We start from the raw sequence: 24,110 nt of genomic DNA on the forward strand, positions 1-24,110 counted from the left end.
ACCTCAAGCTCCAGAGGAAATAAAAACAGGTTATTGAAGAGATAGAAGCACTTCCATGTTTATTATAGTTCACAATAGCGAAGATGTGGAAACAACCAAAATGTCCATCAATGGATAAATGAATAAAGACATATATACACCAACAATGGAATACTACTCAGCCTTGAGAAAAAAGGAAATCCTGCCATTTTCAACAATACAGACGGACCTTGAGGACGTTATGCTAAGTGACATACATCAAATATTGTATAATATCCTTATACGTGGAAAAAGCAAAACAAAACCAAAAACTGAGCTGGAAAACATTACAGTGATGGTTACCACAAGGCGGGGGTGGGGTCAGGGGATGGGAGAGATAATGTTCAGGAGTATACACTTACAACTGGTAGACAAATAATTCTGAGAGATCTAACATAAAGTACAGGGATTACAGACAATAAAACTATATTATAAACATTAAACTTGCCAAGAGATGATATCTTATTTGTTCCCACCACTAGAAGAGATGATAATTCTGTGGCACAACAGAGGCTAACTGTTGCTACAATGGCAATCATACTACAGTGTTGTACATCTTAAACGTACACAGTTATATGTCAATTATATCTCAATAATTAACAGATAAATAAATAAAAATGAAGCCTTAAACAGTTTTAAGTAGTAAAGTAAAATGTACCCATTCATAAATGTGTCCTTATGTCTATAGATTATAATTTTAGACAACATTTTTGTATCCTAATTTAAGTTTTAAAGGCTTCATAAATCAAGGCATCACCTAAGATGAGGTTTTGTAACAAGTAACATTTGCAGAGATGTTCTCAAGCTTCCAGCTTTCCTGGTGTGGTGTGGGACACAGTGCATATTAATTCAGGTGTTTAATCTCTCAAACACTTTCCCCGCCACCCAAAAACAACAACAACAAAAAAACAGCCAATAAACTGTCATTGGTTTCTCAGGAAAACCAGAAAAAAAGTCATAAATACATTTCTTTGCTTGTAATATCTACTTATATTTTTCTTTTTCCTGTTTTTGTTTTTTAAATATTCCTGTGGTTGCTTTTTCAGTGCATAGTAAGGGTAGAACTATGGTTGAAGATTTTTGAAACTGCACAGTAGCCACTGGTTCTCGCTCCTTTATAAATTCTCGGATGCAATGTCCTAGGATGGATCCATTTCCTAGGATGGATCCATTTCCTATATGACTCTTCCAATGACAGTAAGTGATGACTGACCTCAGAAGATTTTCTTACAGCATACGAACACTTATTTCTCTTTGGTATAATTCCTCAGAGTACGACGCTTCCTCTGTTCAGAAGATTTTACCCAGGAGTTACATTCAAAAGGTCTTTCCCCAGTATGAGTTCTCTGATAGTGCCTGAGACAAGTTCACATGTAAAAGGCTTTGGCCCATTTCTTACGCTCACATGGTTTCTCCTCAGTATGAACACTCTGAGGCTTGGTAAGGAATGAATGAAGGCAGAGGGACCGTCCACATTCACTGGATTCACGGTGTTTCTCCCTCATGTGAGCCTTCCCATGTAGAATCAGGGAGGAGCTATAACGAAAGGCTCTCTGATATTCTCATACTCAAAGGGTTTTTCTCCAGTGTGGATCCTCTTAGGCTAGACAAATAAGGGTGAACGAAGGCCTTTCCACATTCACTGTACTCTGGGACCCTCTCTCGTGAGAACCCTCACACAATGAATGAAAAAACAGTTGTCACAAAAGGTGCACCCACATACTTTGCACTCAAAGTACGATTGTCTTTGGAGTGGGAAATGTTACTTGGAACAAAAGTAGAGCAAACACAAGATACTTTCCCACATTCTTTGCATTCATAAGGCTTCTCAGTGTGAATGTGCTGTTGCTGCAGGAGCCTGACCACTCCTGTGGTTCTGCTGAGCATAAATCCTCACGTGCTGACTCAGGCCCACCCTCAGGAGAAAGGCACATCAACATTTGTTAAAGCCATCCCACATTCCTTCCACTTTCAGTGATTCTTGCCTGTGTAGATCATGGAAGCTTTCCCTGGTGCATGTGAGTTCTGTTTATGAGAAGCATCTACCAGAGGATTGCTCCAGTAACTCCTGGAGTGCAGACTGTCACCTGTTCTCACACCACTGTGCTCACAGCTCATCCTCCTGAAGACTCTCCTGGTGGGAAACTGTCCCTGGGCTCCAGGGCCCTTCTTGCATTTCTGATTTCTAGTTTGCTCCAACCCAGAGTCCCAGAGTCAACTGACCCTGGAGCAACACTCCCTCTGACAAGGGCCGCTGAGAGGCAGGCGGCTTTATTGCCTCAGTTGTGCTTTCCAGCTCAACGGGAATCCAATACCCAAAAGGACCTCGGGGTGATGACAGCAGAAAATAAGCTCCCGACATGCCCGCCTGCCTTCTCCCCATGGCGATGGGCCGGGTGCGGGCCGGGAAGTTCTCTCCACCCTCCTGCAAGTGAAGGCGTCTCTGATGTACAGGATCCGAAGTGCTTTACAAATGAAGCCTGGGTTTTCTCTTCTGAAGACGCCATTCCACCACTTCTGCATCCGGTCAAGGTTTACACTACACCCGAAATCTCTCCCCAAGATCCACCTGCTGGGAGTTCCCTGCGGCTCAGCCAGGGGCCAAACTGTCTTTAAAGACTGGGCCACGCATGTCACAGGGGGGAGCCGTGTGGGTGGAGGGCTCAGCCTGCGCAGTTCTCATCTGCAGCCAGCTCACAGGAACCCCCTGTTCGGAAGGTGCAGCCACACCCGCCACTCCAGGCCAACAACCTGAAGGAAGACAGATGCGGCTGAAGCGCAGGTTCAGCTGGTGGCCTCCGGTAACAAATGTGTGTCTGATACAACTGGCAATGGGTCTGCGGGACTGCAGGCCTCACATGGGGCCCAGAATCAGGAGGAGGAGGAGGGGTCTCTGACGCTTACAGAGGAAGGGAACCTTGGAGGAGGGGATACCAGGATGGGGCAAAGCGTGGCCAGGGGCACTCTGAACCACACCATGCAGACGGTCTCCAAGCACGGCTCTTGGTTCCTTGTGCCGGGTGAGTGCTGTGAAAAGCCTGGCCTGACAGAATATCAAACCTGGCCCAGAATAGAATATCTGGCCTGATAGTGTTCAAGGAAAATATAGGGATATGTGCACATCTTATGACACGTTAAAAGAAACCCAGTGCCGTGGAGCGCTGCATGGAGGAGCAACAGATCAGATTAAGATGTGCGACTAGGAAGGGGGGTGGGATGAACAGGTACGTAAGGGCAGAGTAGAAGTGACGAATGAGCAAAGCATCAAAGTTGGAGAAGGAGACACTATAGACGTGGCGCAAACTGCTGGTACAAAGCGAAGCCAGCCCTGATGCCCGCGCCCTCCGCTCACCAGGCCCGGGCCTCCTCCAGGTCTTCTCTGCTCTGACCGGAGCAGCGTCTACCTCCTCAGGTACCCCAGGCTCCCCTCCAGGTCCAGCTGGGTAGCCCCATGAGACCTGGAAACTGCAAGGCCTAATGGGAAAGAACAGCTGATGAGGGGCCAGTAGTGACCCCAGGAGACCCCCTTCACAGAGAAGATGGCGGAAGGGGGCAGAACCTGGGGCACAGAGAGGCCAGGGATCTGGTGTGTCGGGGGCGGACTGCAAGGCTTCTCACACCCAAATACTTCATCTCAAAGGTCCCGGCAGCAGAGGCTGGGGCGGCTCTGGGAGAGGAGGGAGGCTCCCCTCGCCCAGCCCTGGGACTCACACTCTTACTCCAGGGAATAAGGAAAGAAGCTGCGCCATGAGAGCTGGGAGAGACTGGGAACCGCCCGAGGGAAAACCACCACCCGGCGCAGGAAACTGGGAATCGTGTCCCTTTTAACGCCTTCCAGCTGAGTGCTGGCTGGGTTTAAACCCTATTTTATAATGAACAGAAAATAATTTTGTTCATTAGAAAATAATGAGACATGGTGGGATGGCAATTCCGAGGGCAGGTTGTAAAAATACCAGTTTCTCTCCTGGATGCTGTCTCTTGCCCGTCATCTCCGAAACCGGCTGCCCTGTTGTGACCTGCCTGAGGAGAACACGACACGGCGAGAAACAGGGAAGGCTTCGTCCAGCAGCCTCCTGATCCCGTGCGTGGCCTTGAAGGGAGATTCACCACCAGCTGAGCTTTCAGATCAGATGGAAACCCTGGGCAGCTTGCCAGCAAGGTCATGAAAGATCCTAAGCTAGGGGTACCCAAGTAGAATATGCCTGATTCTTTACCCAAAGCAACTGTGAGATAAATGTTTGTCTATTCAATGCACTAAGCTTTGGGGTAATTTGCCAGGTAGCAACAGATAACTAAAAGAGGGACTTACCCAGTGATGACACAAGCGCAAAGTTCTCCAGCATCACATCACGGTACAGGAGTCTCTGAGCTTCCTCCAGCAGCTCCCACTCCTCCCGGGAGAAGTACACGAACACATCCTCGAAGGTCACACCGCCCTGCCACGATGGGGACAGATGAGCTAGCCGGCAGCATCTCTTCCCCAGAGCGCCCAGGTCCCTCTCCTCCCCAGCCCCCAACTCAGAGGAGATGCCCGACTTTGCACCACACTGGTACTTGCTCTCTCCTCTTTTCCCTCTGATTACCGTGTGCAGCCCAGAGCAAAACCAGGCAGGTGGGCAGAAAAAAAAACACTTCCAAGTACAGTATGAGGGGCCTCGAACTCTCTCCTGCCAGCCTGTTGTCATCCAAACTGGATCTCCCAGGCACAATCACACTCGCGCTCACCTTCTCCCACCAGTCTCAAGGACCTGGGTCTTAACGCTATCAGTTCACAATCCCCCCCGGGCTCCCTGCCTCTTCCCTCACTTACACAGCCTCTTCTGTGCAGCCAGAGGAAACCTATGTAACCAAACGTGTTAAATCACCTCCACCTTCTCTCCAAACTTTCAGAACGGAGGTCTAGCTCCTCTGGCTGTCATTCCAGGCCTGACCTCAGCCCGGGTGCTCTCTGTTCCTCTAAGGCACAATGTAGACCCTGATCACTCCCAACTCAGGCTCACCCCTGAGAGTCCGTACAGGGCGCCGAAATTTACTCCCGTGGTTGCCAGTTTAGGAATCTATTCATATGCCTGACTTCGGTACCCTACACCATAAGTGTCTCCCTCCAGAGACCCCCGACCAAGAACCGGGAGAAGGGAAGGCAGAATCCCAGGACAAACGCCAGCAGCTATCGCCAGGGGCGCGGACTCTGAGGGCGTGGCCCTGGGTGACCCTCCACTCACCTGCGCCGGGTTCATCAGGGCTGCCGCTCTTGCCACTGCCACGGGGCACAGTGGGCGGAATGGAGACCAGGGCAGGGTCACCTCGGGCCGCGCCTCAAACTCCGAATCTCGCTATAAAATGATGTCAAACAACAACAAAATGACGTCAAATGCCCGAAAGGCCCAGGCCGCCGTCCTCGGGGCCCTTGGCGACGGAGCGCGGGGGGAGGTCTGCAGAAACGTGCAGGCTCGGCGGAGCCTGGCAAACGCGAGGCGCGAAGTCTCCTGTCCCCTAGACGGGGACACAGCGTCACGGCGAAGGAGCCGGGGCTGGAGCGTCACGGCTCCGATGAGGTGCGGAGGCAGGCCCCGCTACCTCGCTCGCCTTCTCCGCCCGGCCCTAGAGACACGGTCCCGGAGCTGAGCTCCGGTCCACGTGACCGCCTTTCAGGCATCAACCGCTCCCGGAAGGAGGCTCTACAGCAACGAGACCGGAAGTCCCGCCCCGAAGCCGCCGGAAACGCCCCTTCCCGGGCTGTGATTGGCCCGGGGGGGGGGAGTGCCGGTGGCATCCGCTTCTATGCAACATAGTTAACGCCCAGCCTGTGCCCAGGAGGGCGCGCCATTTCCGTTCTCCTTGGCGACGGCCCTTGGGCATCAAGCGAAGAGACTGGGAGATAACTTAGCTTCACTCTTCCTAATACAGGGCGGGGCTTCCTCTTAAAGGAAAGTGCCCAAATTGCCATAGGCCTGAGGGCAATGCCCCGCCCTCTCTGATCACTGCAGGACTTAGGGCCCCATCCAGACGCAGGGCATGAGGAACCCGGGCTGGGGCTGAGCTCACAAGCTATGGATAATTCTTAGAGGTGCGAATGCCAGACCACCTTACCTGCCTCCTGCAAAACCTGTATGCAGGTCAAGAAGCAACAGAGAATGGACACGGACCGACAGACTGGTTCCAAATTGGGAAAGGAGTATGTCAAGGCTATATATTGTCACCCTGCTTATTTAGCTTATATGCAGAGCACGTCATGCAAAATAACGGGTTGATGAAGAATAACCTGGAATCAAGATTGCCAGGAGAAATTATCAGTAACCTCAGACACACAGATAACACCATCCTTATGGCAGAAAGCCAAGAGGAACTGAAGAGCATTTTGATGAAAGTGAAAGAGGAGAGTGAAAAAGCTGGCTTAAAACTCAACATTCAAAAAACGACGATCATGGCACCCTTCCCATCACTTCATGGCAAACAGATGGGGAAACGGTGGAAACAGTGACAGCCTTTATTTTCTTGGGCTCCAAAATCACTGCAGATGGTGATTGCAGCCATGAAATTAAAAGACACTTGCTCCTTGGAAGGGGGGGGGGAGCTATGACTAACTTGGATTAAGTATTAAAAAGCAGAGATATTACTTTTCCAACAAAGGTCCATATAGTCAAGGCTATGGTTTTTCCAGCAGTCACGTATGGATGTGAGAGTTGGACCATAAAGAAGGCTGAGTGCTGAAGAATTGACGCTTTTGAGCTGTGGTGTTGGAGGACTCTTGAGAGTCCCTTGGACTGCAAGGGGATCAAACCAGTAAATCCTAAAGGAAATCAATCCTGAATATTCACTGGCGGGACTGATGCTGAGGCTGAAGCTCCAATACTCTGGCCATCTGAAGCGAAGAGCCGACTCATTAGAAAAGACCCTGATGCTGTGAAAGATTGAAGGCAGGAGGAGAAGGGCAAGACAGAGGACGAAATGGTTGGGTGGCATCACAGACTTGATGGATATGAGTTTGAGTAAGCTCCGGAAGATGGTGCATGACAGGGAAGCCTGGGGTGCTGCAGTCCACAGGGTTGCAAAGAGTTGGACACGACTGAACATTACTACTGTCATTAGTATTAACATGGGGCTTCCCTGGTGGCTAGGATGGTAAAGAATCTACTTGCAAGGCAGAAGACCCAGGTTCGATCCCTGAATTGGGAAGATCTCCTGGAGAAGGGGGCTTCTCTGGTAGCTCAGATGGTAATGAATCTGCCTGCAATGCGAGTCTGAGACACAGGTTCAATCTGTGGGTCAGAAAGATCCCCTGCAGAATGGAATGGCAACCCACTCCAGTATACTTGCCTGGAGAGTTCCATGGACAGAGGCACCTGGCTGGCTGCAGTGCATGGGATTGCAGACACAATGCTTTCACGTACAGGGCTGTGAAAGGCTAAGCCATGGATACCTCTTTGCGAGAATGTTGGCATTATTTATGAAAACACGATTCCTTGACTTGGCAAGTAGCCTCTCAGGTACTGATTAAATGCTTTACATAAAAAGCATACATTTCTATGTACTACTTTGCATAGTTCTTTTTTTCTATTCATATTTACTTATCTCTTAAAAGAGCAGGTAGCCTTCTTAAACTACCAGTAGGCACAATGCCCAGAGTTGCATTATGTTCTTGGGAACATTAGGACAAAGTGCCCTCAGGTCCGAGTGGAGCGGAGTTGATGGTTTCACGATTATGACATGATGGCACATCACTGAGCTCCCCGTAACCGGGGCCTCCTTCTTGCCCTCCTGTCCTCTTCTGACCCTAAGGACTGGAAGACTTGGGTACAAATATGTGATGATGAGATGGCCCAGCCGGAAGCTCAGAGGCTTTTCAGGTCATTAGGACCTGTCCTCATCAAGACATCATTACCATCAACTCACCTCCTGAACCTGCAGCACCTGAGGGGGCACTAAGTCCTGGGGAGGTTTGAGATTGAGAACCACTGAGGAGATTCCCAGAACGGTGCACAAATGCAAGAACAATTAAGACACGCATGCACAACCACTTCTGCCTGTATTCATCTGGCCACAACTCATTCACATAGTCCCAGAGTTAACTGTTAAGGAAAGCTGGGACATGCTGACCTCCCAGGCATCCAGAAAGAGACAATGGGGTTTGTTAGTCATCTAGTCGGTTTATGTTGCAATCCATCAGTTTGGTTATCAGACATATTATTTCTCCTATGCATTCTACAGTCATCCTTTTATTATTTCAACAACTCAAAACCCTATCTAATTACTGAGCCTGTTAGAATTTCTAGGATGTGTTGTTCTTGTAGCATGTTCAAATGCTGTTCCTTAATACCAGGCTTGATAAAGGACAGAAATGGTATGGACCTAACAGAAGCAGAAGATATTAAGAAGAGGTGGCAAGAATACAGAGAACAACTGTACAAAAAAGATCTTTACAACCCAGATAATCACGATGGTGTGATCACTCAACTAGAGTCAGACATCCTGGAATGTGAAGTCAAGTGGGCCTTAGAAAGCATCACTACAAACACAGCTAGTGGAGGTGATGGAATTCCAGTTGAGCTATTTCAAATCCTAAAAGATGATGCTGTGAAAGTGCTGCACTCAATATGCCAGCAAATCTGGAAAACTCAGCAGTGGCCACAGGACCGGAAAAGGTCAGTTTTCATTCCAATCCCAAAGAAAGGCAATGCCAAAGAATGCTCAAACTACTGCACAATTGCACTCATCTCACACACTAGTAAAGTAATACTTAAAATTTCCAAGCCAGGCTTCAGCAATATGTGAACCGTGAACTTCCAGATGTTCAAGCTGGTTTTAGAAAAGGCAGAGGAACCAGATATCAAATTGCCAACATCTGGTGGATCATCGAAAAAGCAAGAGAGTTCCAGAAAAACATCTGCTTTATTGACTATGTCAAAGCCTTTGACTGTGTGGATCACAATAAACTGGAAAATTCTGAAAGACATGGGCATACCAGACCACCTGACCTACCTCTTGAGAAACCTGTATGCAGGTCAGGAAGCAACAGTTAGAACTGGACATGGAACAACAGACTGGTTCCAAATAGGAAAAGGAGTACGTCAAGGCTGTATATTGTCACCCTGCTTATTTAACTTCTATGCAGAGTACATCATGAGAAACGCTGGGCTGGAAGAACACAAGCTGGAATCAAGACTGCCGGGAGAAATATCAATAACCTCAGATATGGAGATGGCACCACCCTTATGGAAGAAAGTGAAGAAAAACTAAAGAGCCTCTTGATGAAAGTGAAAGAGGAGTGAAAAAGTTGGCTTAAAGCTCAACATTCAGAAAACGAAGATCATGGCATCTGGTCCCATCACTTCATGGCAAATAGATGGGGAAACAGTGGAAACAGTGTCAGACTTTTTTGGGGGCTCCAAAATCACTGCAGATGGTGACTGCAGCAATGAAATTAAAAGATGCTTTCTCCTTGGAAGGGAAGTTATGACCAACCTAGATAGCATATTTAAAAGCAGAGACATTACTTTGCCAACAAAGGTCCGTCTAGTCAAGGCTATGGTTTTTCCAGTGGTCATGTATGGATGTGAGAGTTGGATGATGAAGAAAGCTGAGCACCGAAGAATTGATGCTTTTGAACTGTGGTGTTGGAGAAGACTCTTGAGAGTCCCTTGGACTGCAAGGAGATCCAACCAGTCCATCCTAAAGGAGATCAGCCCTGGGTGTTCACTGGAAGGACTGATGTTGAAGCTGAAACTCCAATACTTTGGCCACCTCATGGCAAGAGCAGACTCACTGGAAAAGACCCTAATGCTGGGAAGGATTGGGGGCAGGAGGAGAGGGGGACGACAGAGGATGAGATGGCTGGATGGCATCACCGACTCGATGGACATGGGGTGGGTAGACTCCGGGAGTTGGTGATGGACAGGGAGGCCATGCTGCGATTCATGGGGTCACAAAGAGTCAGACACGACTGAGAGACTGAATTGAACTGAATACCAGAAACTATTAACACAAAATAAATCATCTCCAGTCACATACAACATATAGTGGGTCCAGGACATAGTGGAAGGATATACTGAAAATGTTTCTCAAAAAGAGAATGAAATAGTAGATAACTAACCCACACATAAGACAACACTGTAAAGCAACTATACTCCAATTTAAAAAAACAAAAAGTAACCCACACAAAATGGACCCTAGAACCACATTTAAGGCCAGAGGAAAATGATCCCAGGTGAAAGGTCTGCAGTGACAGAAGGACTGAAGATCCAAGAAAAGGGCACCTGTGAATAAATGCAGTTAATTCATTATCTATGTAAAACATGAACAATATCTCATTGAGGAGAACAATGGAATTACCACGTGATACTCAATAATATCCATTACATCGTGCAAAAGGTTAAGATATTACCTTATACTTTGTTGTGTAAAAGACATGTATTATAATTTTTAAGCTTAAACACTAATAAAACAGAAGAATATACATTACCAACTAAAAGTGAAGTTTAGAATGTAATCTACAGAAATTTTTAAAAGAATGCATAAGACACAGAACTGAAGCAAAGATAAGCACAATAGGAAGATGCATTTTAAATCAAGTATGCCAGCTATCACATGAAATATATATGTAATAAATGTTTGAATTAGTCACCAGTAGTTTTTAGTAGGCTGAAAACTATCCAGCAATATTCAGTTTATAAGTCACAGTTTTGAAGATATGTTACAGAGATAAAGCAAATAAAAATTTGCAAAATATATATATTAGAGTTATTAAATAAAAACACAAAAGTGTGTATTTGCATCTGAAAAACAGATTTAAGAAAGAAAATAGCAGGAAGACATATTTTAAATTTTGTATACAATCTTAAACATCAATTTATGTAAAACAATTTTACTCTAAGAATAAAAAGTTGCATCTATATATAAATTGGAACATCTTAATGCTATCTCAGTAATTTTTATAAGGCGGGAATAACATTGGTAAGGTTCTACCAGGTTCATACACCAAGATGAACAAATCTGGCCTGATAGATACATATAGAACTGCATACACTAAATGCAGGATGTTTGCTTTTTAGCACAAAATAAATATATATAAAACTGACAATACACAGGACCATAAAAAAAAAATCTCTAATTTGCATAGGATGAGATAAAACAGAGAATTAAATAAAACAGGACACAGATTAGTAACAGAAGATGTGAATGAAAACATCTAAAGATGTGCTTGAAATTGTTAGAAAAATAACCTATGCCTGCAGGAAGCAAAGATCATCAAAATGTGCTTTTTGAAAATAATCACATCCTCAATGCCAACTGGATAGGGCTTTTATAAGCAGTATAAAGGGCAGAATTCCAACAGGCTAGGAGAAACGGACACGATCTGGCCTTATCTTGAGAATACGGGCTTGCACTAGTAACCTGACTTCTCTGCACCTCAGTTTTCTAATCATTAAATTGAAGAGGGTCACTATGGTTCTTTAAAGTGCTCAAGTCCTATTATTCAAAGCATAATTTTGCTGTTTTTGAATCATTATAAGATATTCAACTTGAAACTTTGCTTTACAATGTATCAAAGCTAATGACATCCCTACATATTCTCATGAAATACAGTTAATGAATTCCATTAAATGGAATCTCCAGGCCAAAATGGTTTCACCAGAGAATTCTACCAAATATTTAGAGAAGACATAAAACCAATTCTCAAAATCTCAACCAGGCTGAGAGGGAGAAAGGGAGAAACATTCAAAGTTCATTTTGGGAGGCCAGTATTATTCAGACAGCAGTTCCAAAAAAATAAACAAACCATGTATAGGCCAATATGCTCATGATTTTACACATAAAATTTCTCGACAAAATACTGGCAAAAGGAGTGTGTGTGTGTGTGTGTGTGTGTGTGTGTGTGTGTGTGTGTGTGTGTGTGTGTGTGTGTGTGTGTGTGTGTTCCATATTCTATAACTACACGGTTTACTGCAGAAATGCAAGGCTGGGTCAACATTCAAATCCAGTCAGACAATCCATCATATAAACAGGCTACAGAAGAAAACTTGTATGATCACATCAGGTGAAAGAGAAAAGGTATTTGACAAAATTCAACACCAATTCATAATGAAAGCTCTTTGCAAATGAGGAGGGAAACCTACAAAACTCGATTTTAAAACATCTATATAAAAACCCATACTGTCATCTTATTTAATGATCAAGCAACACTGAATGCTTTCCCCTTAACATTAAGAACAAGACATGGGTGTCCTCTTTCATCACTTCTATTCAACATTGTACTGGAAATTCTAGCTAGCAGAATGAAGAAAGGAAAAGGAAGTAAAAGGGGCACACCTAGCAGCAGCAGCCAAGTCGCTTCAGTCATGTCTGACTCTGTGCGACCCCACGGACTGCAGCCCACCAGGCTCCTCTGTCCCTGGGATTCTCCAGGCAAGAACACTGGAGTGGGTTGCCATTTCCTTCTCCAATGCATGAAAGTGAAAAGTGAAAGTGAAGTCGCTCAGTCGTGTCCGACTTCTAGCGACCCCATGGACTGCAGCCTACCAGGCTCCTTCCTCCATGGGATTTTCCAGGCAAGAACACTGGAGTGGGTTGCCATTTCCTTTTCCATTGCATGCATGCATGCTAAATCACTTCAGTTGTGTCCAACTCTGTGCGACCCCATGGACAGCAGCCCACCAGGCTCCTCCATCCACAGGATTCTCCAGGCAAGAATACTGGAGTGGGGTGCCATTTCCTGCTCCAGGGATCTTCCCAACCTAGTGATTGAACCTGGGCCCCCTGCTTTGCAGGCAAATTCTCTATTTACCATCTGAGCTGAGCTGCAGATAGATAACATTATTGCTTATGAAGAAAATCCTGAGGAATCTGCCAACAAACAAACTTGCTAAAACTAATAAATGAGTCCAGCACGGGCATAGGATACAAAGTCAACATATAAAAATTAAATATATTTCTCAATAGCAGTAATGACAATGAGAAAACTGAAGTTAAAAACTCAATAAAAACCTAAGAAAACATGTTCAGGATCTGTAAGCTGAAAATTATAAAATACTTATGAAATAAATCAGAGATCCAAATAAATGGACAGACATACCATGTTCATGGAATGGAAGACTCAACATAATAAAGATGCTAAATCTCACCAAAATGATCCATAGATTAATGGAATTTCTACAAAAATCCCACAAGATGTTTTTAACAGATAGACCAGCACATGTTAAAACTTATACAGAAAACCAAAGGAAAAATTGACATGGGAAGCTAAATCAACTTTAAAAACTACAAAAAAAAAAAAAACATAAAGAAGATGGAAGTATTTTATCCAATTTTAAGATTTAATGATAGCTACAGTATTCAAGATAATGTATTAGCAGAGGTTTAAATACACAGATCAGTAGGATAGCATAAAGAACTCAGAAACAGTCCAAAAATTAATCTGCCCAACAGATTTTTTTTTTACTAAGTTCAGTTCAATAGAGGCAGGATAGTCTTTTCAACTATTCAAATGGTGCCAGAACCACCGAACATCCTCAGGCAAAAAAAAAAAACCACAACCTAAACTGCACAGTTAATACAAAAAGTAACTCAACACGTATCAGAGATTTAAGAACCTAGAGCTTGCTGAAGACTTCTTAGATAAGACATGAAAAGCATCAAGAGTGGTCTTCACAATAATGCCATAGATTAACACAACAGAAATGACATGGCCTATAATGGCCATACAGAACTAGACATGCAGTCATTAAAAAGCCCTGAGAAGGGTTCAGAGTGAATACATGATTATTTTTATGTCTTTCTGTACAGAATATTTCTTAACGTGAGGTAATACTATCACATGTTGCTTAAAAAAATAAAAGGAAGGAATCTCAAAATACCCTGACAAATGATATTAGTCATTAGTCCTTATACTGGGACTAAGCCAATGGCGACACTTGTGGAACTCATCTGTACCTGTGCTGACACAAGCTCATTTCAATCGGTAAAATTCTAGTCACTTTATTTGACAGTGAATCTCCACATAAGATTAAAAGTGAGATTCCTTCTCAGAAGGTATTGCTATCATTTAGCTTAATTTGTGTGTTTTGTTTTGTTGTGGCTGCAAGTCAACCTCTAGAAAATCACTCAAGTGTTCATGAAGGCTCTCTAACAAGGAATCAGAAGGAAGAACTGGGATTCATCTGGGAAGGTTGCACAGTTACACTTTCCTCCTTACCCTACAGACAAATAAAAAGATAAATAGATTAAGTATGAGTGTTGGCTGGTTAAAGACACATGACACGTTGTTTCAAAAATATCAATCATTTCATTAAAATTGGTACATTCATACATACATCTTTATCTCCTTAAATATGAAAGTGTATTGTTAAGTCAAGCCTTCATATTTCTCATAAAGACACAGGATACTCAAGGGTAGAGACTGCAGAAGAAAGGTGTGTGTGTTAGCTGCTCAGTCGTGTCCGACTCTTTGTAACCCCATGGACTGTAGCCCGCCAGGCTCCTCTGTCCATGAAATTCTCCAGGCAAGAATACTGGAGTGGGTTGCCAGTTCCTGCTCCAGAGGATCTTCCCGGCCCAGGGATCGAACCCAGGTCTCCTGCACGGCAGGCGGATGCTTTACCGTCTGAGCTACTAGGGAAGCAAAGGTGGCTTTCAGTAAATCTTTTCAGATGCACCCTCAACTGTTTAACTCTCCTGACAATGGACAGCAGTGCACGTGTATACAAGATAAATAAAAGGAACAAGGTCCTCTGATCTCTGTGACAACACTCCTCTTACCTTAGATAAACTAAGGGATGACAGACTGCCACAGGCTCGTCTGGAAACCTGAAAGCTGTGTTTGCATTTCTTCTTCTCCTCCATGTCCTTCCTCTTTTGTTTAAATATCCCTGAGACAATTTTGCAGTGTAAATTGAGGAGGAAGATGTGCCTGAAGGCTTTGCTAAATGCACGATCAAGACTGGCTCACTCTCCTGCGTGAATTTTCAGATACAGAATAAGTTTCTAGGCTGACTCTGTTTCTAATGTTTCTTTAGATGACAAATGATATCCTGCAAATAGGTTTTCTCACAGGGAAGAAAAATGAGGGGATTTCTTTTTGGTATGAATGATCAGATTCTGAGTAAGATGTTTCATTGGCAAAAGATTTTCCTCAGGGATTACATGCAGAAGTCTTTCCCCAGAAAGAGTTCTTAGAGGTTCGATTCTAAGTGTGGAACTCCGTAAGTGTGCAGAGTCATCCCACATCTGTCACACTGACAGAGTTTCTGCCAGTATGAGCCCTTTGATGCTGAGTGAGGGACGAGCTGCGACTGAAGGCCTCTCCACACTCACTTCACTCACAGGGCTTCTCTCTGGTGTGGATGATGGAGTGTCGAACGAGGCTTGTGCTCCACCAGAAGGCCTTCCCACACTCCGTGCATCTGTAGGGCTTCTCTCCACTGTGAATACGCTGGTGGCTGTTGAGGTATGACCTGCGGTTGAAGGCCTTCCCACACTCGGGGCACTTGTAGGGCTTCTCTGCACTGTGGATGGTGAAGTGCCGGCTGAGGCCTGAGCGGTTACTAAAGGCCTTCCCACATTCTGTGCATTCGTAGGGTTTCTCGCCAGTGTGGGCCCTTTTGTGTAAGATAAAAGTGGAGCAGTAGATGAAGGCCTTCCCACACTCGCTGCACACGTAGGGCTTCTCCCCGGTGTGGGTCCGCTGGTGCTCCTTGAGGTATGGCTTGCGGCAGAAGGCCTTCCCGCACTCCAGGCACCTGTAGGGCTTCTCCCCCGTGTGGATGACGGAGTGCTGGGTGAGTCTCGTGCTGTCACAGAAGCCCTTCCCACACTCGCTGCACGCGTAGGGCTTCTCCCCGGTGTGGGTCCGCTGGTGCATCGTGAGCTGTGACCTGCGGTGGAAGGCCTTCCCACACTCCACGCACTCGAAGGGCTTCTCTCCCGTGTGGATGATGTGGTGTCGCAGGAAACCTGTCTTGTGTCGGAAGGCCTTCCCACACTCACTGCACGCGTAGGGCTTCTCCCCAGTGTGGATCCGCTGGTGTGTCGTGAGCTGTGACCTGCGGTGGAAGGCCTTCCCACACTCCACGCACTCGAAGGGCTTCTCTCCCGTGTGGATGATGTGGTGTCGCAGGAAGCCTTTCTTGTCTCGGAAGGCCTTCCCACACTCGCTGCACGCGTAGGGCCTCTCCCTGGTGTGGATCAGGTGCTGCTGGAGGAGACGTGTGCTCTTGCCGAAGGCTCTCCCATACTCTGTGCATGCACAGGGCTTCACTCCGGAGTGAAGCTGCTCACGTCCAACAAGGAAGCCATGTGTGTTGAAAGCTTTCCCACACTCCCCACACTTATAGGGAAAGGTCCCTTCATGAGAGAGGGGTCCTTTCACCGGCCAACGTGACTCCCGTTCATGGAGAATGTCTCCTGGAGGGACTCGCTGCTGCGCAGTCCTCGAGGGCAGACGGCCATCTGTCCCTAAACCATGGTGATCAGGGTTCACTTTCCCAAGGAGTTCCTTCCCCTGGGCGCCTGTCCCTGGTCTCAGGGGACCTTCCTGCATCTCCAATGGCCCATCCCCATCCTGGGTTTGCCCCAGCTGGGAGTCCTCTGAGGCCTGCTGAGTCAGTTGTTTCTGGGGCAAGACTTCCTCAGATGAGGCTGGGTGGGAAGGGGCAGGCTGTGGGGCCTCAGGTTTTGTGTTATCACCTGGAGGGAAGACAATACACAAAAAGGCTTGTAAGCGGTGGCAATGTAGAAACTAAATCACCTTGTCAGTGAGAATAAGACGAAGACAGTGGCTGTCTTTTCAGATCTCTGAAACCCAGATTTGCACTTTCTTTCTGCTGTTTGAATTCTTGAAAATTTTTGAATTTTACTCTCCCAGGGGGAGAGTATGGACAGGGGACGGAACGTCTGGAGACAAGGAGGGCAGACAGAGGGATGATGACACTGTGTGTGGTGAGTCTGCTCCAAACCACAACACCTCAGGGTGCTATGCACAGGGGAGCCAGCAAAGGGGTACCCAGAGCTGCCCAGATGGGAGACACGAAAGGGCTGTGGAGGCTTCCTGGGAAGGGCAGACCTACGGATGTGACAGAAGCTGCAGTACAGAGAAAATGAGGAGGTTCTTTCAGCCCTAGGAAAGAGAACGAACAAAGGCACAGATTCTTCCAGAATCAGGCAGCTGCCCTGCAGGAGAGCACAAGGTTGCAGAGAGGAGGGCTCCTGAGATGGGATTAGTGTCCTTATGAGAAAAGAGAGGAGACAGTTTGCTCCTTTTCTCTGCCACATGAGGACAGAATGAGAAAGCTGCCATCTGCACACCGAGGAGCTGGCCCTCCTCAGCCTGAATCTGCCAGCACCTTAATCCAGGTCTTCCCAGACTCCTGAACGAAGAGAGACAAAAGTCTGCTGCTTGAGCTGCCTGGGCTGGGCTTTCCTGTTACAGCAGCCCACACTGAGACAGCAGGGCACGAGCAAGGTTCTCACGCTGGAGTCTGGGGATGTTAAGCGCATTATGGTCAAAAAGAAACGAATGAGCAGAGAAACAGTTTCATTCCTACATGAATTAGTCAAGGTCATTCATGAATCGGGATGACAATGAGCCCACAGAACCATGAAGTGAAACCTGTACCTGAGCTCTACCGAACAGAAGTTAGAGGTCACATGAGTATTAAGGTCTCTGACCACAAAAACGTAGACCGAATTCCAGAAGAGCTCAGTGTTAGCTTTATGGCATCTGACAAGGCACTCAGATGTCATAGGCCTTCATTTTCCTCTTCTGAAAATTAAAGCTAAAATGAGAACCTGTTTTGCAGGGCTGCTGTGAAGATGGAGTGACACACCGCCTATACCACGTGCAGCAGAGGTGCAGACACAGGGCAAAACACATCGATCGATCAGATTTAATTTTTTATTATGGATTAGTCCAATATGTACACCGGGGACCCAACTAGGGAGCATGTAAATTGAAGGTGTGAGACCAAGAATGTGTGGGCTAACCTTAAAGAGTCAGTTAAGATTAAAAAGATGAGCCTATATGCAGGGCAGCAGTGGAGACTCAGGCACACAACAGACTTGAGAACGCAGTGGGGAAGGAGAGGGTGACAGCAGTGTTGAAACATACACATTACTGTGGGAAAACAGCCAGTGGGGACAAGGGTGGCAGCTACACACGGGACACTCGGGTGACAGGTGAGGGTTTAAGGACGAAGCAGCACAAGGACAGGCTCTGTTTTTGACATGAAGACGTGCGGAGACCTTGGGGGCTGGGCAGTGGCTGCGGGGGTCCGTGTGGGAGACAGGGTAGACAGACCAAGGGGCAGAGCAGCGGCAGGGAGACCAGCCAGGAGCATGTTGGCATCACCCAGGCAGCAACCGAAAACCTGGACTGAGCGTGGGGACGGGTCTCGTACAGGTGGTGGAGGTGATGGACTCGAGATGTGCACGCAGAACAGACAAGGTTTGGTGTCGCCTGGATGGAGGCGCTGGTGGAGATGGGGGTGCCGAGCAGCTGTCTGACCTGACCACGAGGCAGGAGGAGTGGGCAGGGTCAGAGCTCGCTCTCGGGTGTGTTGAGTGTGAGGTGCCTTGAGGTTTAAGCAAAGAGGACAGCAGACGAGAGGAAGGGGTGCATCTGTCCGCTCGAGGCTGGGAGTGTCGGTGGTGGAGAAGGCAGGAATGGGCTCCTGCTGTCCAGAAGGAAACGCGAGACGCTGCCCTGACTCACGAGCACTAGTCCCATGACACTAACAGCTCCCTTCTGCTGAGCCACTCTCTACGGTCAGGCCCAGTGAGGGGCAAGTTCACACACAATCTGTGACATCCTCTAGCCACCCAACGAGGCAGAAACCATGACGACTGCAGTTTTTCAGGACCAGATGGAGTCTAACAGACCATGCTCACCAAACCGTTTCGCTCCTCTCCGTGGACACACTCAGCCTCGCTTCCCAGTCCAGGGAATCAGATGACAAGGTCAAGTCTCAAGTCAGTGGGATGTGAAGGAAAACACCGTGTCGGGAGTGGCTGTGACACCTTCCCTTCTTCTCTGTCTCCCCTCCACCAGCTGGAGGATGCCAGGAACCCAGGAGGGCCCACACAAAGGACAGGAGGCACCCGGGTCCCTGAAAAACCGCCTGCTCACAGCTCGCCAAGGACCCACGTGGTCCTGGCTCAAGAACACTTTTCCGTACACTGTGTCACGGAGATTCTGGAATACGCCTGTTCGAATAGCTAGATTTACCTTGGCCAAACTCACATACTAAGACCACAGAACATCCTTGGGCCACAAGGCCGTGTGCTGTGTCACACCTAGTCTTTAGCCCAAGCACACGGAGCTGAGAGCCTGAACTTACCTGACACACCCCACACCTCCCACCAGTGTCACAGGGCAGGGTGAGCACAGGTTCGAAGGCTGCAGGGATCCCTCGCACCCATGACAAGAACATTCTCACAGAGTGGACAGGCCGCAGCCCCCATGAGGTCTGCATGTTGCCCTGACCCCCTAACCAGCAGTGGGTACTCACCCGGGCAGGAGCTGGGGGCAGGCCCTCTCCTCGGCATCTGTGACTCAGGGCCAGGCTCTGCTGTGGAGATCAGCTCTGGCTCAGGCAAAGGACATCCTGTTCACAGAGAAAAAAAGAGAATGTGGGGATGTGTGGGGAGAAGAAAGAAGCCTCTCAACTGAGACCAGGAGTGCAGGGTTTGGAAGAGACCCCAACATGTGGCTGCTCCCCTCCAGGCAGACAGAACACTGCACCTGGGAAACATGTGAGAACAGTGCCCTCGGTCCCCAAAGATGGCAGACATGACTGCCGGCCGCACAGACAGGATCCCTCCCCGATCTCCGTTCCCCAGAACCCCATACTGCTCAGACTATTTCCTGAAGACTTTACCTAATTCAACCAAGTCAGGGGCCTCCGCCTGTCTCCCTGAACACCAGCAACGCCCAGGGTGTCCCGTTACCAGCACAGAACAGGCCAGACAAAGTCTGTGGGGAGAGGTCCAAGGACCAGCGGACTTAAATGCTCCCCGGGTGCTGGCGGCCAACCTGGCAAGCTATGGAGCCTGGTCTCCATCATCGCACAGATGGCAGCTAAGGTCCAAAGGTGACCCACGCCAGCTGCTCCTGCCCTTGGGAAGTGTCTTGCAATGTGTGAGGAGACTGGCCTGAGCACCGGGACCAAGGATGCGAAGAAACAGATATGTGGGCTGGCACCCCCACCTGGGAGCCAGCATCACCTCCGAGCTTCTTAGACCACATGATGCATTTCCTTTGGGGCGCAGACTGCTTGAAGCTGGTCTGTCATGTGTAGCCAAACACACACCAACAAACGAGGGGGTCAGGGCCGCAGGTAAGGTGCTGGTGGCAGTACTGGGACGCACACAGAAAGTGCGCCTGCAGATCCTGAAGGAGAGCCCAGGACTCACCAGTCCTCACTAGGCGGACGCTCCCCCCCCCCGCCCCCCCCGCTTCGTGCTCAGAGACAGGGCAATGCAAATTGAGGAGCCTGCCCTTTGGCTGTCAGGAGTCATGCCCCCGTGACCTCAGGGCCTTTGCATGTGCTGTCCTGTCCACCTGGAAGGCTGTTTCTTCCCACTCTGCTCCGTCTAGCTTACTCTTCATTCTTTGGGTCTCAGCTCAAATGTCACTTCTTGAAGATTTCACTAAACTGTGGCTTCTGAGTCTAGGAGCTTCATCAGTCTGCCATGTTGCGATGGCATTTTTTTAATCCTAATGGTAAGTCAAAACTCACATTTAGTGGACTTCTTGCTACCAGTTCTGCCTATAAGGAGCTTCCCAGTCCCCACTCCATCTTAACAACAAGTGGAAAGCTGAACAGACAGAAAAATCGAGTTGTCTTCGGTCAATAACAAAGGCGAGGGAACAGGGTAAACTGCTGCCCCCAAGACTGGAGACACAGGGAATACAGTGAGTCACGGGAGCAGAGACCAGTGAGCAGAAGCTGCCACGGGAACCAGCGCCAGGTGAGGAAACCTGAGCTATAATTACAGAGCTGCTGCAGGTTCAGAGCAGACAACTCTGAGAGTAAAACAAGTCAAGTGGGACTCAGTAATAGGCAGGCCATCACAGTATCATGAGATTTATCTTCATATCTTGTGCAGCTATCAAGAAAAACTTATGAGTCATGCCAAAAGTCAAAGAACATAGTTTGAAGAGGTAGAGCAAGCATCAGAACCTGACATGCCAGGGATGCTGGAATTATCAGATCATGAATTTTAAATGACAATGAAAAACAGATGGGCAATGTAAGCAGATAGAAGGAAATTCTAATTAAGAAGCAAAAAGAAATGTTACAGATCAAACACCACTGATGAATGCTTTTGATGAACTTATTAGTAGACTAGATGTGAGAACTGATGCTACCCAACCTCAAGACTTACAATAAAGTTATAGTAATGAAGACAGTATACTGTCACCCTGCTTATTTAATTTATATGCAGAGTACATCATGAGAAACGCTGGGCTGGAAGAAACACAAGCTGGAATCAAGATTGCTGGGAGAAATATCAATAACCTCAGACATGCAGATGACACCACCCTTATGGCAGAAAGTGAAGAAGAACTAAAGAGCCTCTTGATGAAAGTGAAAGAGAGAGAGTGAAAAAGTTGGCTTAAAGCTCAAAGTTCAGAAAACTAAGATCACGGCATCTGGTCCCATCACTTCATGGGAAATGGGGAAACAGTGTCAGACTTTATTTTTGGGGGGCTCCAAAATCACTGCTGATGGTGACTGTAGCCATGAAATTAAAAGATGCGTAAGCGTCTTTCCTTGGAAGGAAAGTTATGACCAACCTAGACAGCATATTTAAAAGCAGAGACATTACTTTGCCAACAAAAGTCCATCTAGTCAAGGCTATGGTTGTTCCAGTGGTCATGTATGGATGTGCGAGTTGGACGGTGAAGAAAGCTGAGCGCTGCAGAATTGATGCTTTTGAACTGTGGTGTTGGAGAAGACTCTTGAGAGTCCCTTGGACTGCAAGGAGATCCAATCAATCCATCCTAAAGGAGATCAATCTTGGGTGTTCACTGGAAGGACTGATGTTGAAGCTGAAACTCCAATACTTTGGCCACCTCATGCGAAGAGTTGACTCATTGGAAAAGACCCTAATGCTGGGAAGGATTGGGGGCAGGAGGAGAAGGGGACGAAAGAGGATGAGATGGTTGGATGGCATCACTGACTCGATGGACAAGGGTTTGGGTAGGCTCCGGGAGTTGGTGATGGACAGAGAGGCCTGGCGTGCTGCAATTCATGGGGTCGCAAAGAGTCGGACACGACTGAGTGACTGAACTGAATGAAGACAGTGTGATATTGGTGAAAGATAAATGGAATAGCATTGAAAGCACAGAAACAGACTCACATAATACACTCAACTGATTGTTGACAAAGGTGCAAAAGCAATACAAAAGAGCAAAGCTAGTCTCTTCCACAAACGGTAGAATAACAGGACATCCACATATAAAAGAATATTATTTAGACAGAGACCTTATACCCATCACAAAAATTAACTCAAAATGGATCACAGACCTAAATGTAATACAAACCCATAAAATTCCCAGAAGATATTACAGGAGAAAACCTAGGTGACTACAGGTATGTGATACCTTCCTAGATATAATACTAAAGGCATAACCCATGAAGGAAATGACTGATAAGCTGGACTTCATAAAAATTATAAACTTCTTCTCTGCCAAAAGATATGAGAGGACAAGCCACACACAGATAGGAGAAAATATTTGCAGAAGACATATCTGATAAAGGACAGTTGTCTAAAAATACAAATACTTCTTAAAATTAGACAGTAAGAAAACAATCCCATTTTAAAATGAGCCAAATACCTTAACAGACACCTCCCCAAAGGCAAGAGCAAAGACCTTAAAAGACATCTCACCAAAGACAATATACAGATAGCAAATAAGCATATGAAAAGATGCTCTACAGACTGTCATCAGTTCAGTTCAGTGGCTCAGTCGTGTCTGACTCTTTGCGACCCGATGGACTGCAAAACGCCAGGCCTCCCTGTCCATCACCATCTCCCAGAGTTTGCTCAAATTCATGTGCATCGAGTCAGTGATGCCATCCAACCATCTCATCCTCTGTGGTCCCTTTCTCCTCCTGCCTTCAATCTTTCCCAGCATCAGGTTCTTTCCCAATGAGCTAGTTCTTCGCATCCGGTGACCAAAGTATTGGAGTTTCAGCTACAGCTCAGTCCTTCCAATGAATATTCAGGACTGATTTTCTTTAGAATGTCATTGGGGGAATGCAAATTAAAACTAGACACCTGTGCACACTTATGAGAAGGGGTAAAAGAGGAACACTGACAACACCAAATGCTGGGGAGGAGGCTGAGCTCCAGGAATCCTCATTCCACATTGGTGGGGATGTAAAATGATGCTACCATTCTGAAGTCTGGTGTGTTCTCAAAAAACTAAACATACCTTCACCACAGGATCCACAATCACAGTCCTCACTCTTTACCCAAAGGTCCTGAAAACTGATGTCTGCGTAAAAACCTGCACATGGACATTTACAACAGCTTTTCTCATAACTGCCAAAATTTGGAAGCAACCTAGATGTGCTTCCCTTGTGGCTCAGCTGGTAAAAAATCTGCCTGCAATGCGGGAGACCCAGGTTTGATCCCTGGGTTGGGAAGATCCCCTGGAGAAGGGCAAGGGTACCCATTCCAGTATTCTGACCTGGAGAATTCCAGGTTGGACACTACTGAGCGATTTTCACTTTCACTTTAGATTTCTTCAGTGGGTAAGTGGATGAACTATGGCACATCCAGACAGTATTACTCAGCATCAAAAAGCCATGAAAGGACATGGAAGAAACAGATGCCCATTACTGAGTGAAAGAAGCCAATCTGAAAAGGCTAAGTACTATAAGATTACAGCTATATGACATTCTGGAAAACACAAATGAAGACAGTCAAAAAAGATCAGTGGCTGGTGAGGGTTGGGGGTGAACAGAGAGGACTTCCAGGGCCACAAAAATAATTTGTACAATTCTATGATGCATACATGTCATCTGTCCAAACTCATGGAATGTACAACACTAAGAGTAAACCCTAAAGCACACTATGGACTTTATGTCATT

At 46.8% G+C, this 24,110-nt stretch overlaps 2 protein-coding genes across 3 annotated transcripts in view; both read right to left on the reverse strand.

Moving 5' to 3' along the window:
• ZNF304 (zinc finger protein 304) overlaps positions 1-5,690 on the reverse strand; it is a 95,189-nt gene extending 89,499 nt beyond the window's left edge. For both annotated transcript variants that reach the window (XM_081512172.1, XM_081512173.1), the window contains exons 1-3: positions 5,241-5,690; positions 4,328-4,454; positions 3,371-3,492 (exon numbers count right to left, since the gene is read on the reverse strand). The gene's annotated coding sequence lies outside the window, so the exon portion shown is untranslated. The remainder of the gene's footprint in view (positions 1-3,370; positions 3,493-4,327; positions 4,455-5,240) is intronic.
• Positions 34-24,110, reverse strand: part of LOC145514443 (uncharacterized) — a 33,338-nt gene continuing 9,261 nt past the window's right edge. The window contains exons 3-7 of the mRNA XM_081512245.1: positions 19,515-19,610; positions 5,241-16,695; positions 4,328-4,454; positions 3,371-3,492; positions 34-2,769 (exon numbers count right to left, since the gene is read on the reverse strand). Of these exons, the coding sequence (XP_081368371.1) occupies positions 15,326-16,695; positions 19,515-19,610 (1,466 nt within the window). The 3' untranslated portion in view covers positions 34-2,769; positions 3,371-3,492; positions 4,328-4,454; positions 5,241-15,325. The remainder of the gene's footprint in view (positions 2,770-3,370; positions 3,493-4,327; positions 4,455-5,240; positions 16,696-19,514; positions 19,611-24,110) is intronic.

Source organism: Giraffa tippelskirchi, chromosome 7 (assembly GCF_054371585.1).
Source record: "Giraffa tippelskirchi isolate mGirTip1 chromosome 7, T2T-mGirTip1v1.2.pri, whole genome shotgun sequence".
Classification (NCBI taxonomy): Eukaryota; Metazoa; Chordata; class Mammalia; order Artiodactyla; family Giraffidae; genus Giraffa; species Giraffa tippelskirchi.